General features: G+C 35.8%; 2 protein-coding genes across 4 annotated transcripts; both read right to left on the reverse strand.

The window, feature by feature from the left end:
• Positions 1–1,085: 1,085 nt before the first annotated feature.
• On the reverse strand, positions 1,086–4,482 carry LOC111499628 (L-ascorbate oxidase homolog). 2 transcript variants are annotated; one of them, XM_023151233.1, is made up of 9 exons: positions 4,431–4,482; positions 4,040–4,215; positions 3,863–3,972; positions 3,463–3,733; positions 3,262–3,358; positions 2,842–3,190; positions 2,396–2,761; positions 2,183–2,261; positions 1,086–1,530 (listed from the first exon to the last, which is right to left on the reverse strand). In XM_023151233.1, the coding sequence occupies exons 2-9, from the start codon at positions 4,190–4,192 to the stop codon at positions 1,333–1,335; spliced, it is 1,623 nt and encodes a 540-aa protein (XP_023007001.1). In that variant the 5' UTR covers positions 4,193–4,215; positions 4,431–4,482; the 3' UTR covers positions 1,086–1,332. The 2 variants fall into 2 exon arrangements, with proteins under 2 accessions (XP_023007001.1, XP_023007002.1); XM_023151234.1 differs by having other exon boundaries at positions 4,040–4,219; positions 4,431–4,467.
• Positions 4,483–10,011: 5,529 nt separating this feature from the next.
• Positions 10,012–15,904, reverse strand: LOC111499644 (serine/threonine-protein kinase SRK2I-like). 2 transcript variants are annotated; one of them, XM_023151263.1, is made up of 10 exons: positions 15,417–15,904; positions 14,406–14,480; positions 14,201–14,302; positions 14,058–14,111; positions 13,819–13,911; positions 13,272–13,364; positions 12,023–12,127; positions 11,842–11,940; positions 11,545–11,622; positions 10,781–10,866 (listed from the first exon to the last, which is right to left on the reverse strand). In XM_023151263.1, exons 1-9 carry the CDS (start codon positions 15,591–15,593, stop codon positions 11,587–11,589), a joined length of 834 nt encoding a protein of 277 aa, XP_023007031.1. In that variant the 5' UTR covers positions 15,594–15,904; the 3' UTR covers positions 10,781–10,866; positions 11,545–11,586. The 2 variants fall into 2 exon arrangements, with proteins under 2 accessions (XP_023007030.1, XP_023007031.1); XM_023151262.1 differs by lacking the exon at positions 11,545–11,622 and having other exon boundaries at positions 10,012–10,866.
• Positions 15,905–19,073: the final 3,169 nt, after the last annotated feature.

Below are 19,073 nucleotides of genomic sequence, written 5' to 3' on the forward strand. Positions count from 1 at the left end.
CGACTAATTAACCTACTACTTTTAAGATTCAAGAAATTTATGGCTTTTGACCATCTTATCCAAGTCACCTTTATTCTAAGGTTTTGACGAGTTATTTTTAAAAATTTAGGACATAAACATGATAAAAGTATGTTTATTAAAATATAATTTCTAAGATGTATTTCAAAATTCATAAATATATGCATTTATATGCTTAAAAACATGTGCAATGTAGTTCACTCTCAAAATTATATATGGATTCTTACAAGTGTAGAAGAAAATTCCGGCCTAAGACATTGATTTAGGTTGCAAACCAGTTGATTGGTGTGCACAAAATGGAATGACCTATTGTGTGACACACAAGTAGAGGGGTACATAAATTAACCGAGATCACATACAAATGAGATGAGTCGTGAGGATAAGATGACTAAGAAAGGGTTAAAGAAAATTAAAGTTACTACCTATATCAACAATGTATACCTTCCTTTTTGGTAGCTCAATCATATGAACTTCATAATAATTAAGCATGTTTTGCTTGGTGTGATTCTAGTTAGTGACCTCATGACTTGTATTGGGCTGTGGGGATAGTTTTCACTCTTAAGAAGTGAGAAGTAGGTAACTTGACCATGTCGCAGGAGAATGCAAGGTCATCAGGTGTCGACCTAACCATATTGCAGGGGAATGTCAGGGTCATTAGGTGTCGAATTTGAATTTTAAATCCTTGGTATGGGGCATTGTATCAAAGCGGTACCTCTCCCAGGAAGATGTGCTTCGAGGACAAACCAAGACGGAAGCTATTGGGCATGTGACACCGGATTAAAGGAGGGGTACATGAATGAACGGAGACCACATTCGAATGAGAAGGATCCTGAGGATAGGATGACTAAACTCATGTTGGTTTGTGGCGATAATCTTCACTCTAAAGAAGCAAAGAGTAGGTAATGTGATTATATCTCAGGGGATGCAAGGATGCAAGGTAATGTTGAGGCCATTAGGTGTCGAATCCTGACCCGAATCCTCTGACCAATTGAATTATATTAGCTACAACTGGTCGTGTATAGTTCAGATCTTATTAAGAGATTCTAAAGACTAAACAAAACTGATTAAACCAGTGAAAGGAATTGCTTAAAGATTTATTACAACTTAGAAAGGACAGTAAATAATTTTAACAACAAAGTAGAATACAAACCCTCTCTTCTCCCCTTGTTCTTCACTAAACCTTAACAGTCACCCTCTCATGACTGACAATTAAATTAAAACCCTAATTAATTAAAGAGAAAACGACCAAATTAAAAGCTTTTGAACACAGAAATGAAATGAAATGAAATTAATATCTGTTCTTGGCTGTTGATATTAATACTTGGATGCTTTGCCACACTTGATAGCATTGAGTGGAATGTCAGCCTCAGTATACAAACTCTTTTCATCATTCCATACCTTAAAATACAATTGCTGACCCAAATAGTTTCTCCACCATACTGTAGACCTCAAATTCCACATCCCCTTGTTGTCTAATGACACCAATATTGCAGTCCAAGACTTTGGATATACCTGTCCAAACATAACCCCAATCAATCTCTTCTTTTTAAAAATTTTATTTTACAATATTCTATTTAGTTCGATAATTTATAAGATAAATGAATCTCTACAATTCATGTTGTAGATTCAAATCCTTATCGAGCATGATTTGAATTTCGATACTATTCTATTAACTTGACCTCTTAATAAAGTGAGAAAAGTAAATAAAAAAAGATATACATATATTAATTAACTAATCAAAGTTCTCGATTGAAATAAATGATATGTGCAAGCTAAAATTCATGAACCGTGTGTCTTAAGATACCATCCACTAAATTATAGTGTTTTCTCATGTTATATGTAACAACCCTAAATTTTCACATACTCAGAGTCGCTACTACATCTCATGCTCATCTCTAATGCGAAAATATAACTCTTAAAATAAATATCATTTAAAGATAAACTTCGAAAAATGGTTTAAAATAACTACTTCCCTAAAAAACACAGTCATAATCTTCCGTGTTTAAATATGAAATACTGAAATTTAGAGAAAATAAAAACAATATAACCTAACTTAAAACAATGAGATGGATAGAAAACCTACTCTAATTTACACCTAGAAATTTAAATATGGATCTACTAAATTATACCAATGAAATAAATGACATGTGCAAGCTAAAATTACCTGAACAGTGTGCCTTGAGATACCATCCACTAAATTATAGCGTTTTCTCATGTTATATGTCCAAACACCCGAACCATAGCTAAAAAATATAAACATAAAGGTCGTGAGTTAGGATCATTTTAATTTTAATTTTAATTTTTCATATTTGAAAATTTTAAAAACTAAAATATATATATTTAAAAATTTACGAAAAAAACAATAAAAACAACATACCCAACAACGTAGAAACTGGTTCCATCAAAATGCCAAGATTGGACAGTGCTTTCTTTGTTTTGGAACACAATTTCCACAAAATCATGAAGAGTAATATTAACAACCGAGACACCAAGCATCGCAGGTCGAGAAGTTGGGGTATCAGTGAAGGTATTGATATCAAAAACGCCAGGGATTTTGAACCAATCAGCCAACTTTAATGGCGTTGGTGGATCAACATAAGACACATTGTTAACCGCACAACGAAGAGCTCCTTTTATCTTTGTCAATGAGTTCTCTATTATCAATCTCCTCACCACCGTTATGTTCCCATAATGGAACGACCCTTGTGGGTTTGGCCTTGCTGCGTTTGCCGTCAAATTTAGCCTGTTCAATTTCAAACAAAATCAACCCCATTTGTGTAACCAAATGATGATAGCGTTTAGAAAAGTATGGGATGTTAAAACCTTATAGTCCGCGCTTGTTTCATGGACCAATGAAGGTGGTAGGTTGGTCCAATGGGCAAAGGCTTGGAAGGAGGGGTTGTAGAGCCTTCATATTTAAGGATTCCAATGGCATTGAGAATTGGCTTTGTGAAACGAGTAGAGGCCACAAAGTAATAGCTCTTGGATGCTAAGTTCTTGAGAGACACTAAAACAGCGGCGGATTGGCCTGGATGAATGTCCAATGACTCGTATGTCTCTTGCATGGTGTGTGCTCCTTCAACCTCCACGAGTGTCATTAAATGTCCTTGAATTCTGAAGTTTATTGATGTTGCTATCCCAACATTTGATATCCTCAACTTGTATGTTAGCCCTACAAAAACATAAAGTTTAGTAATTTAACAATGTTTCTAAGGTTTACAAGTGCAACTCTTTGGATGTTACCTTTCTTAAGAACTAGTGTTGTACTCGACTTTCCATTTATAAGAAGACCGTTAGGTAGAGGGAGTTGAATTCCGGATTCCAATCTCTTGCGTAAAGTCTGCATGACATGATAAAACAGATAGTTCAAACGTCTAAATTCTCATTTCTAAGTTCATAATTTAATATTTTCGTAGATGAAATGTAGATCGAGAAGGAAATTACCTTATGATCGGTGTTATACCAATCTCCGATCAAAAGGTCGAGCTCGCCATTGGGAATAGGGTAAGGAGTTGTTATGACACTTCTAGGTTGGACCACAAAGGCTCCGAAGCCACCGGCAGCCCTTTGGAAGTTGATGGAAGGAAAGTATGTGAAGGTTCCAATTTGATCCTTAACTTGGAATTTGTATGTCCAATTCGAGTTTGGAGGGATTGGACAATTGGTTCCTAGAACGCCATCTTGCCACGACGTTCTCCTTTGCTTGATGCCACTCCTAAATTTATCGAGATTATTAATTATTTATAATATGGTAAGTTCGATAATAATAATGAGAAATTGAATCTCAAATCTGAAAGAGAGGAATACGACACGACTAATAATAATCATGGATTTAAACACTAACCATGTAAATAGGAAAGGCTCATCGAGCTTGTTAATGACATTTACAATTATGTTATCATTTGTCTCACACTCGATCCTTGGGGCTGGAAATTGCCCGTTCACAAGAATTACCTATACAAAAGAGATAAATGAGAACATATATAGAGAGAGAGGAATAGATAAAGGTTGAGAATGAAACCTTTTGTTGAACACCAAGGGGAGCACGTGTACCATACGTAACCTGAAATGTGAAATACCTATACGGGTCTTCTGCATTCACCCAATACGTATTCAAAGTGCAGCAAGCCAATATAATCCCCAAGATCAAATTTACCAAATTTCCCTCCCTCATTTTCGATATTCCCACGCCACAAGCTTCACACAACACAAACTAATTAGTCTTAAACACTCGAACCAAATCAAAGCCAATATTTACGAGTACTCTAAAAAGTTAGAACGTAAAATTCTGTCTCTTATTTTTAGCCTCTGCTCTCCCAGCTAAGAGTAGCGGGAGAGAGAAAAGCTCGAAGATGACAAGAATCGAAGACGAATAACGAGCGTAGCGAAAGATGGAGAAAAGAAAACTATACCTAGAGAACGAGAGAGAGAGAGAGAGGGGAAAGATGGAGAGGAAGAAGTGAAGGGATGAGTAGAGAATGGTTATATTATTTATGGAAAGAGGAAGGGTTATGGAGAAGAGTGTGAGTGTAGAGTTTGGTTTAAGGAATTAGCAGAACCCTCACGAGCTCATACATTTGTAACCGGCGGATTTCATGCTTCTTAATTACCTCCTATTTGCATACATACCCTTATATTTTATACAAATTCCCATCTACTTTCTTTCTTTTTTTTCTTTTTCCAAAATTTATAAACTTAATTAAGATATTATTAATTAAACATAATATTGTTTATATAACAATTCATTTGTGTGAGATCCAAAACATATTAATTAAAGAGTGAAAAAGAAGTTGGTAATGCATGGATTACAAGCGAAGTGACTGGCTACTGGATATGTCGGTGGCCCAGTTGGCTGGGGCTGCTACAAAGCTAATCAAGCAGCCAACGGGATTGGCGCAGCCGGGGATGGATCCTCATTAATTATTGCACATACCTTAATCACATAAACAACTATTATAAATATTCTCTTCAAAAAACAAAATTGCTCATAAATTATTGGTTCACTCTCCACTCTCCTCCGTTTAAGGTTAACTCTTGTTAAAATATACCATTTGGTGTCGGTATCTTTTATTTTTTATATATATAGTTAAATTATATGAATCTATAAATATAAATAGATGGAGGGAATTATGTTTGAATTATAGTTAAGCTTCGTTGCTTTATCTTAATAACACTGTTGATATGATCCACTTTATAATTATTACGAATGATTTGATCCTGTTCGTTCATGTCGACACATATGAGCGGGATATCATATACAATGAGTTTTATAAGATTAGGGCACGAAGTGTTTAATCTCTCTGTATAAATTAGTTAATTGAGAATATTGATATTATAAGATGATCATATGTGATTCGATCTTAATCTTGGTTGAGTTGTAAACTTCTGCGTGTAATGACTTGTCCTTTGATTTGCATGGATGAGAATGACTTTTAGAGCCGATGTAATATATTTATCATTTTAAAAATTTGACCGAATAGAGAGTTAGAAACAAAGTTCTCGGGTGTTGATTTCAAAACTTGAACAGTGAGACATTTTCCTCTCATGCGTTTATTAAAGGATTAGTAGTACTTTAGGTAAAAGATATAATACAAAAAGTAAAATCGATTTTTGACTAAATTGTAATTATGAATGATTCGTGAAGTATCGACTTGCTTGAAATGATTATATGAATTGATACAATTTATCCTGCAATGTATAAGAGTGTAACTATACATTTACAGTGATCAAGAGTAAATGAATATAGATTGATTAATTAATATATTAAATATAAAAGAGAAAAATATATTTATTGTATTTGCTACATTAAGTATTAAAATAATTCATCATATTAAACAACACGTCTTGGATCGAGACATTCGACAAACGGCCGTATGCAACATGTCTTGGATAAGCATGACCATGACATCCTCCCCCAGTCAATTGGTTGACGTCCGTGTCAGTTGGCTCTTCACAAACTCAGTGATCCACCATTAAACGCTTTGGATGATGTGGGATTAGGTTGACTTTAAGCCTCTTGAAGCGCTCCCAACTAATCTCTGCTTTGAGGAGTTTCTTCCAATCTATCAAGAACTGTTGAAAATCACTTATTGGTTCGTCAACTCATTGTGTCTTCTCTATAAGAATCTCTCCTACTACTTTTTTGTGGTAGAATTCATCTTCGTGGCATGAGGTCGTATCACCTTCTTGTTCCTAGTGTCTTCTCGGTCAGGATAGTAACGTTTCAAGTTACTGATGTGGACAACATGGTTAATCTGCATCCATGGGAGCAGTTGAACCCTCTATAATATTTCCCAATCGTTTGAATGATTTTGATTAGCACATAGTCTTTTTGCTCCTATCATCGGTTCTTACTACTTTATAATTATAGTTGATCTAACCTTAACTTGATTTGAACTCTTTCTTCACTTTGAAACTGTGGTGGTGACAATTCCTTTTGAACCTTCTCTTTTTCTATTTGGATGCTTTTCCCAAGTAACCAAAAGTTACTTGAGAGGTGTGTCTCTGTCTACCCCATTCAGCTGAGGTGCTGGTTTGGGGTCTCTCCCCAACACTTGGGTGACCATAGACAAGAGCTTCTGCCGGTACCTAACTTTCAACAAGTCATTTAGTTATTTATGAAACTCAATTAGCTCAATTAAATCGTATGACTTTTTAGTAGGCGATCTCGCCCCAACATAAAATCAATCTCGTGATCTCGTCAACTATAACAATGACAATAAGCGTAAGTTCATAATGGCTAAGATTCCTTCTCAACTATATTGATAACATCATTTTCATCATTTTTTGTTGACGGTTGTTAGTTTGAATGATTGTTGGGTTAAACCCCGTTACTACTAAGCATTGTGCTAGAGGCATGTGAATGACTTTGTGTTCCAGCATAAAATTCATCCCTAACACAATGTCGAAGTCATCCATCTTGACAATCACAAAGTCAGTTTGTCCACTCTAAATCTCTAGCTTAATCGAAGTTCTCTTTGCAACTCTTAAGACAAGTAGGGTTGTTGAATTGACGGATTTTATCTATCATGTATCTCGATGTTAAAAGATGCTCAAGCGTTCACTTAAGTTGTCTTCATGAAGTTGCGGGTGGCTTAAAGTCAACTGTAGTGTTCTTGGCCGCTCTATGGTTAACCTAGGCCTCGACATACATAAGATCGCTTTCCACTGGCTCTTCTATCTCTTCCACATTCTTCTAAAGAGCAAACAAGTATTTTAGTACCCTCATGCAAGGGTGTTCAATGCTTTCAACTAGCCATGTTTCAACTTTCACTATCTCATACTCAGTTTTTTAGTTCGTTCAAAATTTCGCTTGGAAGGCATAGAGTGATGCCTTTTTTGGACACTCAGTTTCTCGGTGGTCCCCTTTGCATGTGAAGCAATAAGGGGGCCTTGACTGTGATTGTTCGGGCTCTAATGTCTTCACCATGGAGTTCTACCTCTCTATTGGGAGGACTTTGATTCTCCTCCTCTGCCTTCAAGTCTATTGCTTCCCATACCTTTCGAGAAGGTAATTTGATAATTTTTATTACCCCCACCTTGGGATTGATCACAACTAAAGTCAAACAGTATGAATGTAGCATAGGTCGTGGAAAGGTCATGGACTCTTTGTTCATAGAGTTTGATCTTCACCTACTACTTTAGCACCTCAAAAAAAAAAAAAAAAAATGAAGACCTTGTCTTACATATCACGAATATCTAACCTAAGCCTAGAAAACTACTTAAGAACTGAGAGCATATTTCTTGTTTTAACCTCCCCCAAATGTCTACAATACATCTTTCATCTTGAATGACCATGTACTTGGATCTCCACCACAACTTTACATCATCAACTAAATGCATTGTTGCCAACGTTACCTTCGCTTCTTCTACCACGATATTGTTTTCTAAAGTCTTGGCATCTCAAACCCTACAAAAGGGCTTGGGCTCCAGGATTTTTACCTTGTTAATTGAACTACATCCCCAGCTGGGATTTGGTTCCCCATCGCTCTCATGATGAGGTTTAGTTTGACGCTCAAATCTTCCAATTCAATCCTAACTACTTCAAGGACTACTCTTAGATCCTCAAACATTTCTGAGGCCATTTGAACGATCGTTTGTTGGTTATTTCCTAGGCCCTCGATACGTTCTTCTATCGAGTCATCCTCACGCTCAAAGTCACTAGCAGTTGTGGCCACGTCTTTTAGGGCCTCGACCTTAACCACTAACTCGCGGATTGGCATTGCCTCTAGGTGGCATATCATTTCTTTGATTATGTTGACTTTCGCGACAATCTCATTCTTGTGAGACCCCAATAGCTCCATTTCATCAGGAACTTCACTCAGGTAGAGCACTTGATCTTCAATCTCTACCAACCAGTCAATCGGGGACTCGTCCACTTGTTTTGCAGCAAACATATTTGATTACTAGGATTCAAGGAGTTGACTGCTTGAAAACCACTTGTCACAGTCGCATTTTGTGGCAATAAGACAGCGATTATACAACACTTGTTCCAATTCGATGAACAAAACAACGGCATGGAAATCACAAGTAACGGATAATTTGGACGTTTGATTGCGCCTCTATCCCATTTGATAGAAAGTATTTTAGAAAACGTGAGCTAGAAAATGCGTTGAAAATAATTTTTAATAAAGCAATGTTATAGGCTAAAATCAAATAAGCAGTAGCCACAACTTTGATAGTATATAACCTATAACTTCTTTGAGGTCTTTTTAACCCTAGTAGGTGTATACATGATTTTAGTGAATAGTAGTGCACCCCACATTAACATGGCAGGAATAGCACCTGTGCAGCATCCCCAACCACCTCTCTTTTTTTTTTTTTATCTCAACCGTAAAGTCACTTACGGAGTATTTTTAAATACTCAAACGGTTCATATTTCTAAAATGTTTTAATGATTTTTCGTACAAAGTAATCACCACGCACATGGAGTAACAGTCAAAGAAAAAGTAAAGTCATTACAACCACATTGCATTTGTAACTACTTTCATTCCACATTTGGTCGATTGAATTTACTTGATCTTTGATAATAAGTTACTGCTACATAATATTTTACCTTTCAATCTTTACCATATATTTTACTTTTCTATTTAGAATCTATTTGAATGATTTGAAAAGTGTTGGTCACGTTTTACTCTTCATCTACAAATACAAATATTAGAAAATTGTTATTGTCATACAAAACAATAAGGTGTGGTTGAAGCATACAAAAGTCAACACTTTCTCTTCGATAGAAATAATTAATTTTTTTAGATTAATGTAATACATCCCCTAGTGGTACTATAAGTTCCAATATAAACCTATGAAATAAAAAAAAAAATAAAAAAAAATAGACCGCCAATGTCCCTTAGTTTATACTCCACAAATTTTAAAATAAAACATTAATCTAGAGAGATTTTGATCAAATATTAATAAAAATTTGTAACCTACGTTTCCTTTTTCCCCTTCAAAAAGAAAAGTATTGATTTAACAATGAACAATGAACAACGAACAATGAAGAACAAAATGTAAATAAAAGGAAAAAAAATGGGAGGAAGAGATTGATTGATTGACTTTGATATAATCAAATGAGTTGGACACATGAAAGGAATTTAATTGCATGTGTCTTGGAATTTCTAGTTCCAATGCTCCTTGAGATCTCACCTTCTCCATCTAATTTTCCTGCTTTCAAGTAGTAATAATAATAATATATATGTATGAATTTCTTGCTTATTAAGCTATGCATGCTGTTACTAGATAACCCTTTTTTTACGATCATTATGTGAAATACCCTTTACAAACTTTTGCATTTGTTTATCTTAGAGTGTTTAAGTTTTAAAAAAAAATGTTTTAATTTATAAGTTTAGTTTTTGTGCTTAATTAATATAAAAAATGTTGTATGACACCAAATGGATTTGTGGAAATGCATTTGAGGTAATAATGAATTGAAACAAGTATTTTAAAAGTTGTATTAAACATCATATAAGTTAGCTGAAAGCTGCGTAATCCATGAACTACAGCAATCTAAAGCGGGCTTTATTTGATCAACCAAAATTGACCTATTTCTTCCAATACCTCTATCTAATTGACATGAACTGCTGCAACAACATAGATGGGACTTCTCCGTCCTGTCAAAACAGAAGCCCTCTTAACTTATCATCAAGAAAGGGGAAAATCATAAAAGAGAGCGTCTAAAACTTTTGTACAGAATACATAAATTCATGCAAATTAACAAGAAACAAATACAGGTCAATGTCAAAGGCAATAGCAGAAGAAAAAAAAGAAGAAGAAACAGATCAGATCAGATATCCCGACTTTGAACAGCATTGCACTTTCATCCAATCCTATCTTCTTCATTGTTCATGGCCTTTTTAATCATTTTCGACAACGCAAAGGAGCGTGTTTTATTGACGTGGCACAATCCAAAGGAGCGTGTGAATCCAGGGCTAGCAAAAAGCACTTGTAAAGATAACCTACAAATGGATGAGAACAAGCTAATGTTCTTCCTCTAAACAAATTCTTTGAAAGTCAGAACCAGTCCCATAATTCTTTGTTTCGGCGCCTCAGTATCAATTGTCAAATTGCATACACTATCTCGCCGCTGCTTTCTATATCAAGATCAGATTCATAGTCCAGACCGTCCATGTCATCGTCATCGTCCATGTCAAAGTTATCTGCCATGTAGGTAAGGCCATGTGAACCAACTGCTGGTATTGTAGCCTCAGCAATTATCTGCATTATTGTATCGAGACTCTGCATTGGTTGATCAGGCTCTTCAAATTGATTTCCCATTGTGTTTTCATCCATCAAGTCCGATGGGAGATTCTTCAAAAACCAGGAATGGTTCTTGATCTCAGGAATAGTGATTCTCTGTCAGGTATATTAACACATGAAAGAGAGTAAATATAATCCATTGTTGGATGAGATGGAAGATGCTGAAACTTGAACAATATACAACTACATAGATAGCAATTTCAAAAGACAACTAAAACTGCTTCGATTCCAATCCACAACACAAAATGGCAAAAGGTTAAGTCCCAAAATCATACGGTCACTAGACTTACTACATCAACCATAATGATTTTAGTCTGCAAATGTCTGCATCTTAATGAAAAGACTAGTCTTGGAATCAAATCACTATCTTCAAATTATTCAGAAACTTAGGACTCCTTTGGAAACAGTTGTCAAATAGCTATCTGATTATTAGAACACAAATGTAGTGAAAATTTGAGGATATAAGTTTAGGTAACCGTTCATAGAAGTTTTTTCTAGTTTCTCTCAAGTCTCAAGTGTCTTCATGGATGACTTGAGTTTTGGAGTAAATGGAGTTGATCTCCCCTCAATGAGTTCGTTGATAATAACTTACAGGTCAATAAAAACAATTTGGAAAACAAAATGAAAAACGAATTTTGAAAATAACTTGTCAAACAAGTTCTTAAAGTTCAGGGCAGTGCAATATCAAGTTTGAAAGAAAGAAGAGTCACTCAAGTAAACAAAGTGGTTAGGTCAAAATGAAGTAAGGGAGGTCGTTCAAATAAAGCGACTAACCTGGACATGATGAGTCCAAAGTTTCAGACAAGGGTAAATCAATCAATCCAAAACATCCCAGGTAAACCAGCAGGGCGACTTAAAGAAAAGTTAAAATCAGTTAGCGTTGGTATTTAAGGCCTCACATTAAAAGCATGTGCATAGAAATCCCAGTATTGGGGCCTTCAAAGAGATATTGCAGAAATATGATCAAATTGAGATATTTTGAAGAATCAGCAGAACCCGGATTTCAAAATTAGAATAATAAATACTCTTCTTACTGTAGCATAAACAAACAAATTTAGTTTGTAGTCATACCGTTGCAGGATCTGCCACAAAAATCCTTGATATCAGATGGCGACACTCGGGAGATATTTGTACACAATCTGGAATAGCATACTGCACGCTTAGGATTCTCTGCAATGGACCAATAGAAAAGCTTGAGTTTATGCATTTTCAACTGAGAGTAACAAAATATTAGTAGGGTCATCTCCCATACTTGTATTGTCTTTCGGAAATCCTTCGGTTTATCAGGATCCTCAAAAGGATAGGCTCCGACAAGCATTACATAGAGGGTCACTCCACATGACCATACATCTGCAGTCTGATGTTTCATAGGGAATCAAGATAAAATGCCTTTTGAAGTCTACTATCTTCTAGCTTAGATGTAATGTGATACACGACGTTTAATGGTAAACATGTTGTTCAGTGAGTAACTGAGAGAGTACAAGTTAAATTGACAAGATGGAATCAATGATGAAGAAAAAAACTGTTGATACGCTTTGATACAGCCTACCATAATGTGTAATTCCAAAGCACGACAAGATTCTATGAATAGTATAATATAAATTTAAGCTTAGAATAAAAATTCACGTAGCATGTTCATTTTTCAGAAAAGATTGAGCCATGATTTACAAATATGAGAATAAATACAATTGTAACAGAGTTTCATGATAATATTAAAATAACAGCCCCAATAAAGAAGTCAGATTGGTTGTCATGGGGGAGTGGTTTGTCTTTGACGAGAAATACCCCCCTTTTGGATTGCAATTATCCTTTATCCTTATTTTAACTAATTGGAGCCTCCTTCGTAGAGGCTTTTGGCTTTTTGCCAAGGTCCTATAGTGGGGGAGTGAGGGGGGAATCTTAAAAGCGGACACGTGTTCACATTTCAGTACATAAGAACTCGAAACTGAACTCATACCTAAATAAAAGAGAGAAGGAAAGTTAAAAAAAAGATCACCCATCCAATGATAAGGTGGTAGAGATCAAACAGCACGCAACTCCCTGGAAAATTTGTCCAGCTTGAAGTAGAAGTACATATAAGCATCTTCAAAATCTCTTGATTGAGCCTACTTCTATGATGCAAATATTGAGAGGTTATTCTTCAGCCATCAGTGAAGTTCCTAATAAAAAAATTCAATCACTGGACTAAACTTTTTGGCCATGCAAGTGGCCCTGCAATGCCCTCGTCCAATTAAATATGAAGGAGCCAACAACTTATCTTGATGATTTGAGCATTGGAAAAACAGACAAAAAGAAGAATGCAATCAATTTACACTCACTAAATTAATAAGTGTCCAACTAATGCAAGTACTCTAGTTGGCTAGGTTGAGAATAGCATGCAGGAAAACATGTCAGATTTTCAAACTGTTGTCCAGTAGTCAGTAAACAATTCATGTATCCATCAAATGGAAACATCAGAGACCACATTGAAGGTCACCAGAAGTAATCTAGAAGAATCTTACCTTGCCATCATATTCTTGCCTTAATAGCACTTCTGGAGCAATATATGCAGGTGTCCCCACAGTTGACTTTGGTTGTGAATGAAGCACTGATGACTGAAGAATATAAAGAATATCAGTTGTTCAATCATGAGGACGCCCCAAAGCAATCATTTGAAAATTGATTCAACGTGACAATCTTTTCAAGAGACTAAATAGAAAATAAAGTCGATCAATAAGTTCAAATCAGACTACCCTACCACAAACCCTCCGCATCCATGAACTAAATCTAGATTCAAATCGTGTCTAGCACAGGTGTATAAACAGGATTAAAAGAGCACATCAACCTTCAAGAGAAAGATAAAGTTAGCTGTCATCTAACCAGAAAATTTCCTTAAGATTTAAGTCATGTACAAGAAGGGGCAAAACAGAAAGGCATTCCATACAAATGAACAAATATATCTTAGTTGCAAAGAAAAAATACCGAAGGAATAAAGATTAAGTATCAGCTACAGAGTCATGTAATTTAAACAAAGATACTAAATTGCAATTGGAAACAGACAAATTATACCTTTGAGTAGCCAAAGTCACATATTTTTAAACGAGGGGCTGGACTACCATCCAGTAAAGTGTTCTCCAACTTTAAGTCCCGGTGACACACTTGCTTCACCAATAAAAGCAAGTAAAAGAAATTAATTTTTTTTTTTTTTTTAAAAAAAAACAATAACAAAAAGTTTCCACTGCCTTCCAGGGATAGGATGTAGAAAAGAAGATGATAAGGATTGAAAATTCATATAACCGTTAAAGTACCATGGCATGGCAGAAGCTGACTCCTGATATAAGCTGCTGAAAGAAGAAGCGAGCCTACACCAGGACGATAAGAGATCAATTCCGGAACAAGAGTAAAATGATGATAATCATAAGAAACAAAATGTAAATTTAAAAATCAAGACCTCATCCTCACTAAAGCGTCCTGCGTTGCTAATGCGCTCGAAGAGCTCTCCTCCAGATGCATATTCCATTACAATTGCAAGATGGGTAGTCGTCAAGATGACCTTTATCCATGGCAGGAGTACCCAGAGATCGAAAGAAGTCAATGGTACTCAAGTTAAAAAAAAATAGAGAAAAAACAAAGCAATAAAGTTGGAATTAGACTACCTCTCTGAACCTGACAATGTTAGGGTGCCTCAGGGACCTGTGATTGATGATTTCTCGCTGAACATTTTCATCTATCTACAAGACGACAGCTTCATAAGAATTAAGAACAATAACATAATTCTCATAGCATTTGATTGAGAACTCGCCCACTAACTATTGGAATTAACACAATCCCAAGTGAAATTGTCTTTGAAGATTATAGTTTCTAGATACAAGTTTTACGGTGGATTTATCTTGTGTTCTGTTCTCTCGTATTTCAGTAGCTCAATTATTTATATAAAAGAACATGCCAGTCCTAAAGAAGAACACCAGTCAACGAACTCAACAGATTCAAATATAGCAAGTTCATGCGTGAAATACACGAGCTATGATAGGTAAAGAAAGATGGAAACAGCTAGGAGCATTAAATTACATGCTTGTGTCACTCTCGCTACCATTTCATATAAATTTTCAGATTTTTTTTTTAAAATATAGATTTTGAATGGGAAAGAAAAAAGACCTGGACAAAAACATAGTTCCTCTTCTCACTCCCAGTTTACGGGGAAAACAAAAAAGAACAAATACTTCATCCTTATACGCATCAATCACTACAGCTAGTTCTCAAGTTAAAAAAGAAATTCCCCAAAATACAAAAAGAGTAAAGAAATAAAAAGAAAGCAGAGTTGTGACAAGGCAAACCCCAAAATCCAAATAGAGATATTTCAAATTGGCAAGTAACAGATGAAAAAGAAAAGCACCCAATCACAAGATGTTTGAGCGAGTTCAAAAGGGGGGTAAAAAAAGAGCCATAAAAGCACCCAATGATTAAAACTTAAAAGTAGAACAGAACAGAACAAACAACTGTAAGTCACACTAGCAATGGAAGATAAAAACGCTCAAGGAGAACAACAAAAGCTAGAACCTAAATTTCCTTAAATAGATTAAAACGTTACAACAAGTGAAAGACTGAGCTCCAAAAGCTGATGTAAACCAGTAAGAAAAGAAAGAGTTAACTCAGAATCCAGTATAGACCTTATCGCCTCGCTCAATATACTTGACAGCAACAAGCTCTTTAGTATGTTTGTCTCTCATCAGCCGGGCAACCCCAAAATTCCCGGAGCCGATATCTCGGACGAAATCATAGCGGTCACTGTCGTGCATAATCGGCATATCCATGGCCGGCCCCACAGTAATCGTCGACCGATCCATTCTTGAAGGCGAAAATTCGATCACATACAAGAGGAATGGAAAGGTCGGGACGAAATAGAAGGAAAGGTTTCAGTGGATCGGAGTCAGGGGTCGTGGAAGCTCGTATCGGAGGTTCACCGGTGGGATGAATTCTCCGTTGAACTGCGAAGGATGGTGAGTGAATTCGGAGGAAGAGGGAGTTGATCGGCGACGGATTAATACCTGCGGAGAGTGAACGGAGAAATTTTAAATGATGTTGCAGAGAGGATATTTTATTTTGAAGAATTGGGATATTTTTAGTTTGACGCAGGATGAAGATGAAGGCGTGTCGTTTAATGGGAAATAGTCATAGGTGAGTGATACGACGACGTTTTGACTCAAGTTGGCTTTGTCCATTGTCCAATGAAAATTGACCGTTCCTCCTGCTTTTTTTCCTTTTTTTTTTCTTTTTTTTCTTTTGGGTTTAAATTCCTAAAATGTCCTTTATTTGGATAATTCCGTTAAACTCACGTGAACCCAAAGTGTCCAGCCGTTAAGTGCTATAATCTAATGCGGTAGCGCCCACTTTGGGATTGCTTATACTTTTTATCTCTTCTTTTTCTTCCCTGCAAAATAATAATAAATAATAATAATAATAACTAATCATTTATTCTTAATATACCTAAATAATTTTCCTAAAATGTGGTTCTCCGAGAAGACTTGAACAATATTAAAGAAATTTTACTTCAGAAAAACGATGGAGCAATTTGTACACATTTGGTTAAGTGCTAATGCGCCTAAAGATTCAAGTGGCACTAACGTCGGTGAATCAGAAGTGAATCAACCAACTGAATTTAGTGAAAAGAAAATGACATCTCAACAACTTAGACAGTCACAATCCAAAAGTTAAATCCAAAATATGTCAATTCAGCTATTGTAGAAGATGAAGTTAAAAAGCTCGCACTAAAGGAAGAATTTAAAGCAATGGAGAAAAATCAAATATGGGAACTAGTGTCAATACTAGAAGATGTCAAACTCATCCTTTGCAAGTGGGTTTACAAAATAAAACTTCTCCCAGATGGATCAATCGAGAGATACAAGACTCAACATATAGCTCGAGGGTTCTCTCAACAATATGGATTAGGATATGATTAAATGTTTAGTCTAGTGGTAAAAATCACTACTGTACAGGTCCCGCTAGCGCTTGTGACGAGTAAAATTTAGAAACTATGGCAAAAGAATGTGAAGAATGCTTTCTTGCATGGAGATTTGGATTAGGAGATTTGCATGAACCAACCAAATAAATTTGAGAATGTAATTGGAGTCATTAGTGGATACATACAAAGTCTGAAAAAACCTCATTTGGATGTGGCTCGATGGATCCTAAGATGTGCCAAAGGTGCAATCGACTACAATCTTTTATACAAAAGATGTGAAGACTACAAACTAGTTGGATACTGTGATGTTAACTATGCAAGAGACCACGATACTTGAAAATCAATCACTAGGTATGTGTTCAAGCTCAATTCAAGAGCAATTTTTTGTTGTAGTAAAAAATATCCAATAGTATCGTTGTCAACTACAAAAGTGGAGTATAGAGCAGGCGTTGAGAGAAACTCAAGAAAGTATGTGGCTAAAACTCTTAATGGAGGATTTGCACCAAAAAGTTGACTATCTGATACAACTTCATTGCTACAACTAATCTATGGTTCCTCTAGTTGAAAATCTGATATTTCATGCTAGAATAAATCATGTGGAGGTGCATTACCATTTTATTGGAGAGAAAGTCTTGAAGGAAGAATACAGATGACTAAGTGGCAGACTTGTTGAAGAAACGCTCATACCTAATTTGCTAATAGTTCATAATCGATTCGGGATGGAAGTTCAGGGGTTTGTCGCAAGACTTGTGGCTTGAACATCGTGGAGTTGAATCAAGCAAGAGGATGACGGACGGTGGAGTTGGGAGCTCGATTGGAGGCAAGGTGTTATGGGGTTTTTCATAATCTCCGAAGTTTGTATATCCCTTAAATCTCAACCGAATCACACGATTTTTGGCTTGCTAAACTCAGGGAGAAGAGTGATTACATATTGGTCGAAGGAGTTATGAACGATCGATGCCGGAAAAGGGAGTTATGAGCAAAAGAAGATAAGGCTAGAGGAGAGAGAAACTCCTGGACAAGGTTTGATGTATGTAAGAGCACATTAAATGTTATGATGCACATTTATCGAAGAACGAAGTTATGATATGACCGAAATTGAGAGCATGCCTTTAGTATGATATAAAACATGTTATGGGAAGCCAATTATTTATGTTTGAGCATAGAATGAGTTGAGATGACACATGTTGAATGTGATTATGTATGTTTAGTAAAACATGTATGCACTATCTTATAAACTGAATTTATGATTTGGTATCCATGTTTAGATCACTATAACATGTCTCTATTTCATATATTTATGATGCATGCAGTTATGCGAGATTAGGGGTTCGCCAATTAACCTTTAATCGTGAATCTAACTCGATTGTCAGAGGTTCGGATAACCAAATAACTAGCTTATGATATTTTATGATTTATGATTGTAACCTGAGGGGACTACAGTGAAGTTTGCCTGTTAGCTTCCTGTAGTGAGCCTATTACGAGCAGCAAGGGTCCACAACTGTACCTTATGAGTTGGTCATGATTATTGTTCATGCATGTGAGTTATACAGTTATACGAGGACGGTATGGATTCACCAACTAACCCCTCATCGTAAACTTGACTCGTTTGTCAGGAATCTAGATAACCATAGATCTTTCGAACAATGCTTTAATTAGAGAAATTTCAGTCTGGTTAGGAAGATTATTGAGTTTGAAAGAATTGGAATTGGGAGGGAATAGATTGGTGGAGGTAGGTTTGGAATGTTTTATCCAACGTAGAAATTTGGAGGTGCTAAACATATCAAATAAGTTACACAAATGCGTTCTTGCATATATTCATTTTGTGAATCTCTCTTGATTGAGTACATTATTGATCGACCACAATGAGCCTCTTTTATTGGACATGAAATCTAACTGGGTTCCTCCTTTACAATTAAGATTTCTTGATGCAAGTTCATGTTCCGGTTGTTTTGGAAGTGAGTTCCTTCGACGACTTCAAACATGTTGAGGATTGTTGGGAGTAAATCCTACATTGGCTAATTTAGGAAATGATCATGTGTTTATAAGTATCATTGTAAAAAATAGTGATTTCTAATATAGTATCAAAATGCCCTAAAATTAGCCCGGTAAAGACTACATTAATATGAATTCTTGAGAGCAATATCTAAATTTCATTATCTTTTGATTAAGGCCATAAAAACAACCTCGTGATATTATATTCCACCTTCCCTCTTTAATATAAATATTCCAGGAACAAAGACCCATAAACGAAAAATCGTTTAAATTTGATTGGTTAGACAAGGGAGACCAATGGCCTCCGTACTCATCTAATGTACCCTCACCTCGGTAAGTTATGAACTTTTTCCAAGATGTTTTTGGAGAC

The sequence above is a fragment of the Cucurbita maxima genome, unplaced genomic scaffold (genome assembly GCF_002738345.1).
Source record: "Cucurbita maxima cultivar Rimu unplaced genomic scaffold, Cmax_1.0 Cma_Scf00027, whole genome shotgun sequence".
Lineage (NCBI taxonomy): Eukaryota > Viridiplantae > Streptophyta > Magnoliopsida > Cucurbitales > Cucurbitaceae > Cucurbita > Cucurbita maxima.

Excerpts from the sequence above, each read along its gene's own strand:
- LOC111499628 (XM_023151233.1), bottom strand. The coding sequence starts at position 4,192 with ATGAGGGAGGGAAATTTGGTAAATTTGATCTTGGGGATTATATTGGCT. Across the intron at positions 3,734-3,862 it reads GAGCCTTTCCTATTTACATG|GAGTGGCATCAAGCAAAGGA; the intron begins GTTAGTGTTTAA and ends CGATAAATTTAG. Across the intron at positions 1,531-2,182 it reads TCTCAAGGCACACTGTTCAG|GTATATCCAAAGTCTTGGAC; the intron begins GTAATTTTAGCT and ends ATGTTTGGACAG.
- LOC111499644 (XM_023151262.1), bottom strand. The coding sequence starts at position 15,593 with ATGGATCGGTCGACGATTACTGTGGGGCCGGCCATGGATATGCCGATT. Across the intron at positions 14,481-15,416 it reads ATATTGAGCGAGGCGATAAG|ATAGATGAAAATGTTCAGCG; the intron begins GTCTATACTGGA and ends GTCGTCTTGTAG. Across the intron at positions 13,912-14,057 it reads TCAGCTTCTGCCATGCCATG|CAAGTGTGTCACCGGGACTT; the intron begins GTACTTTAACGG and ends TTATTGGTGAAG.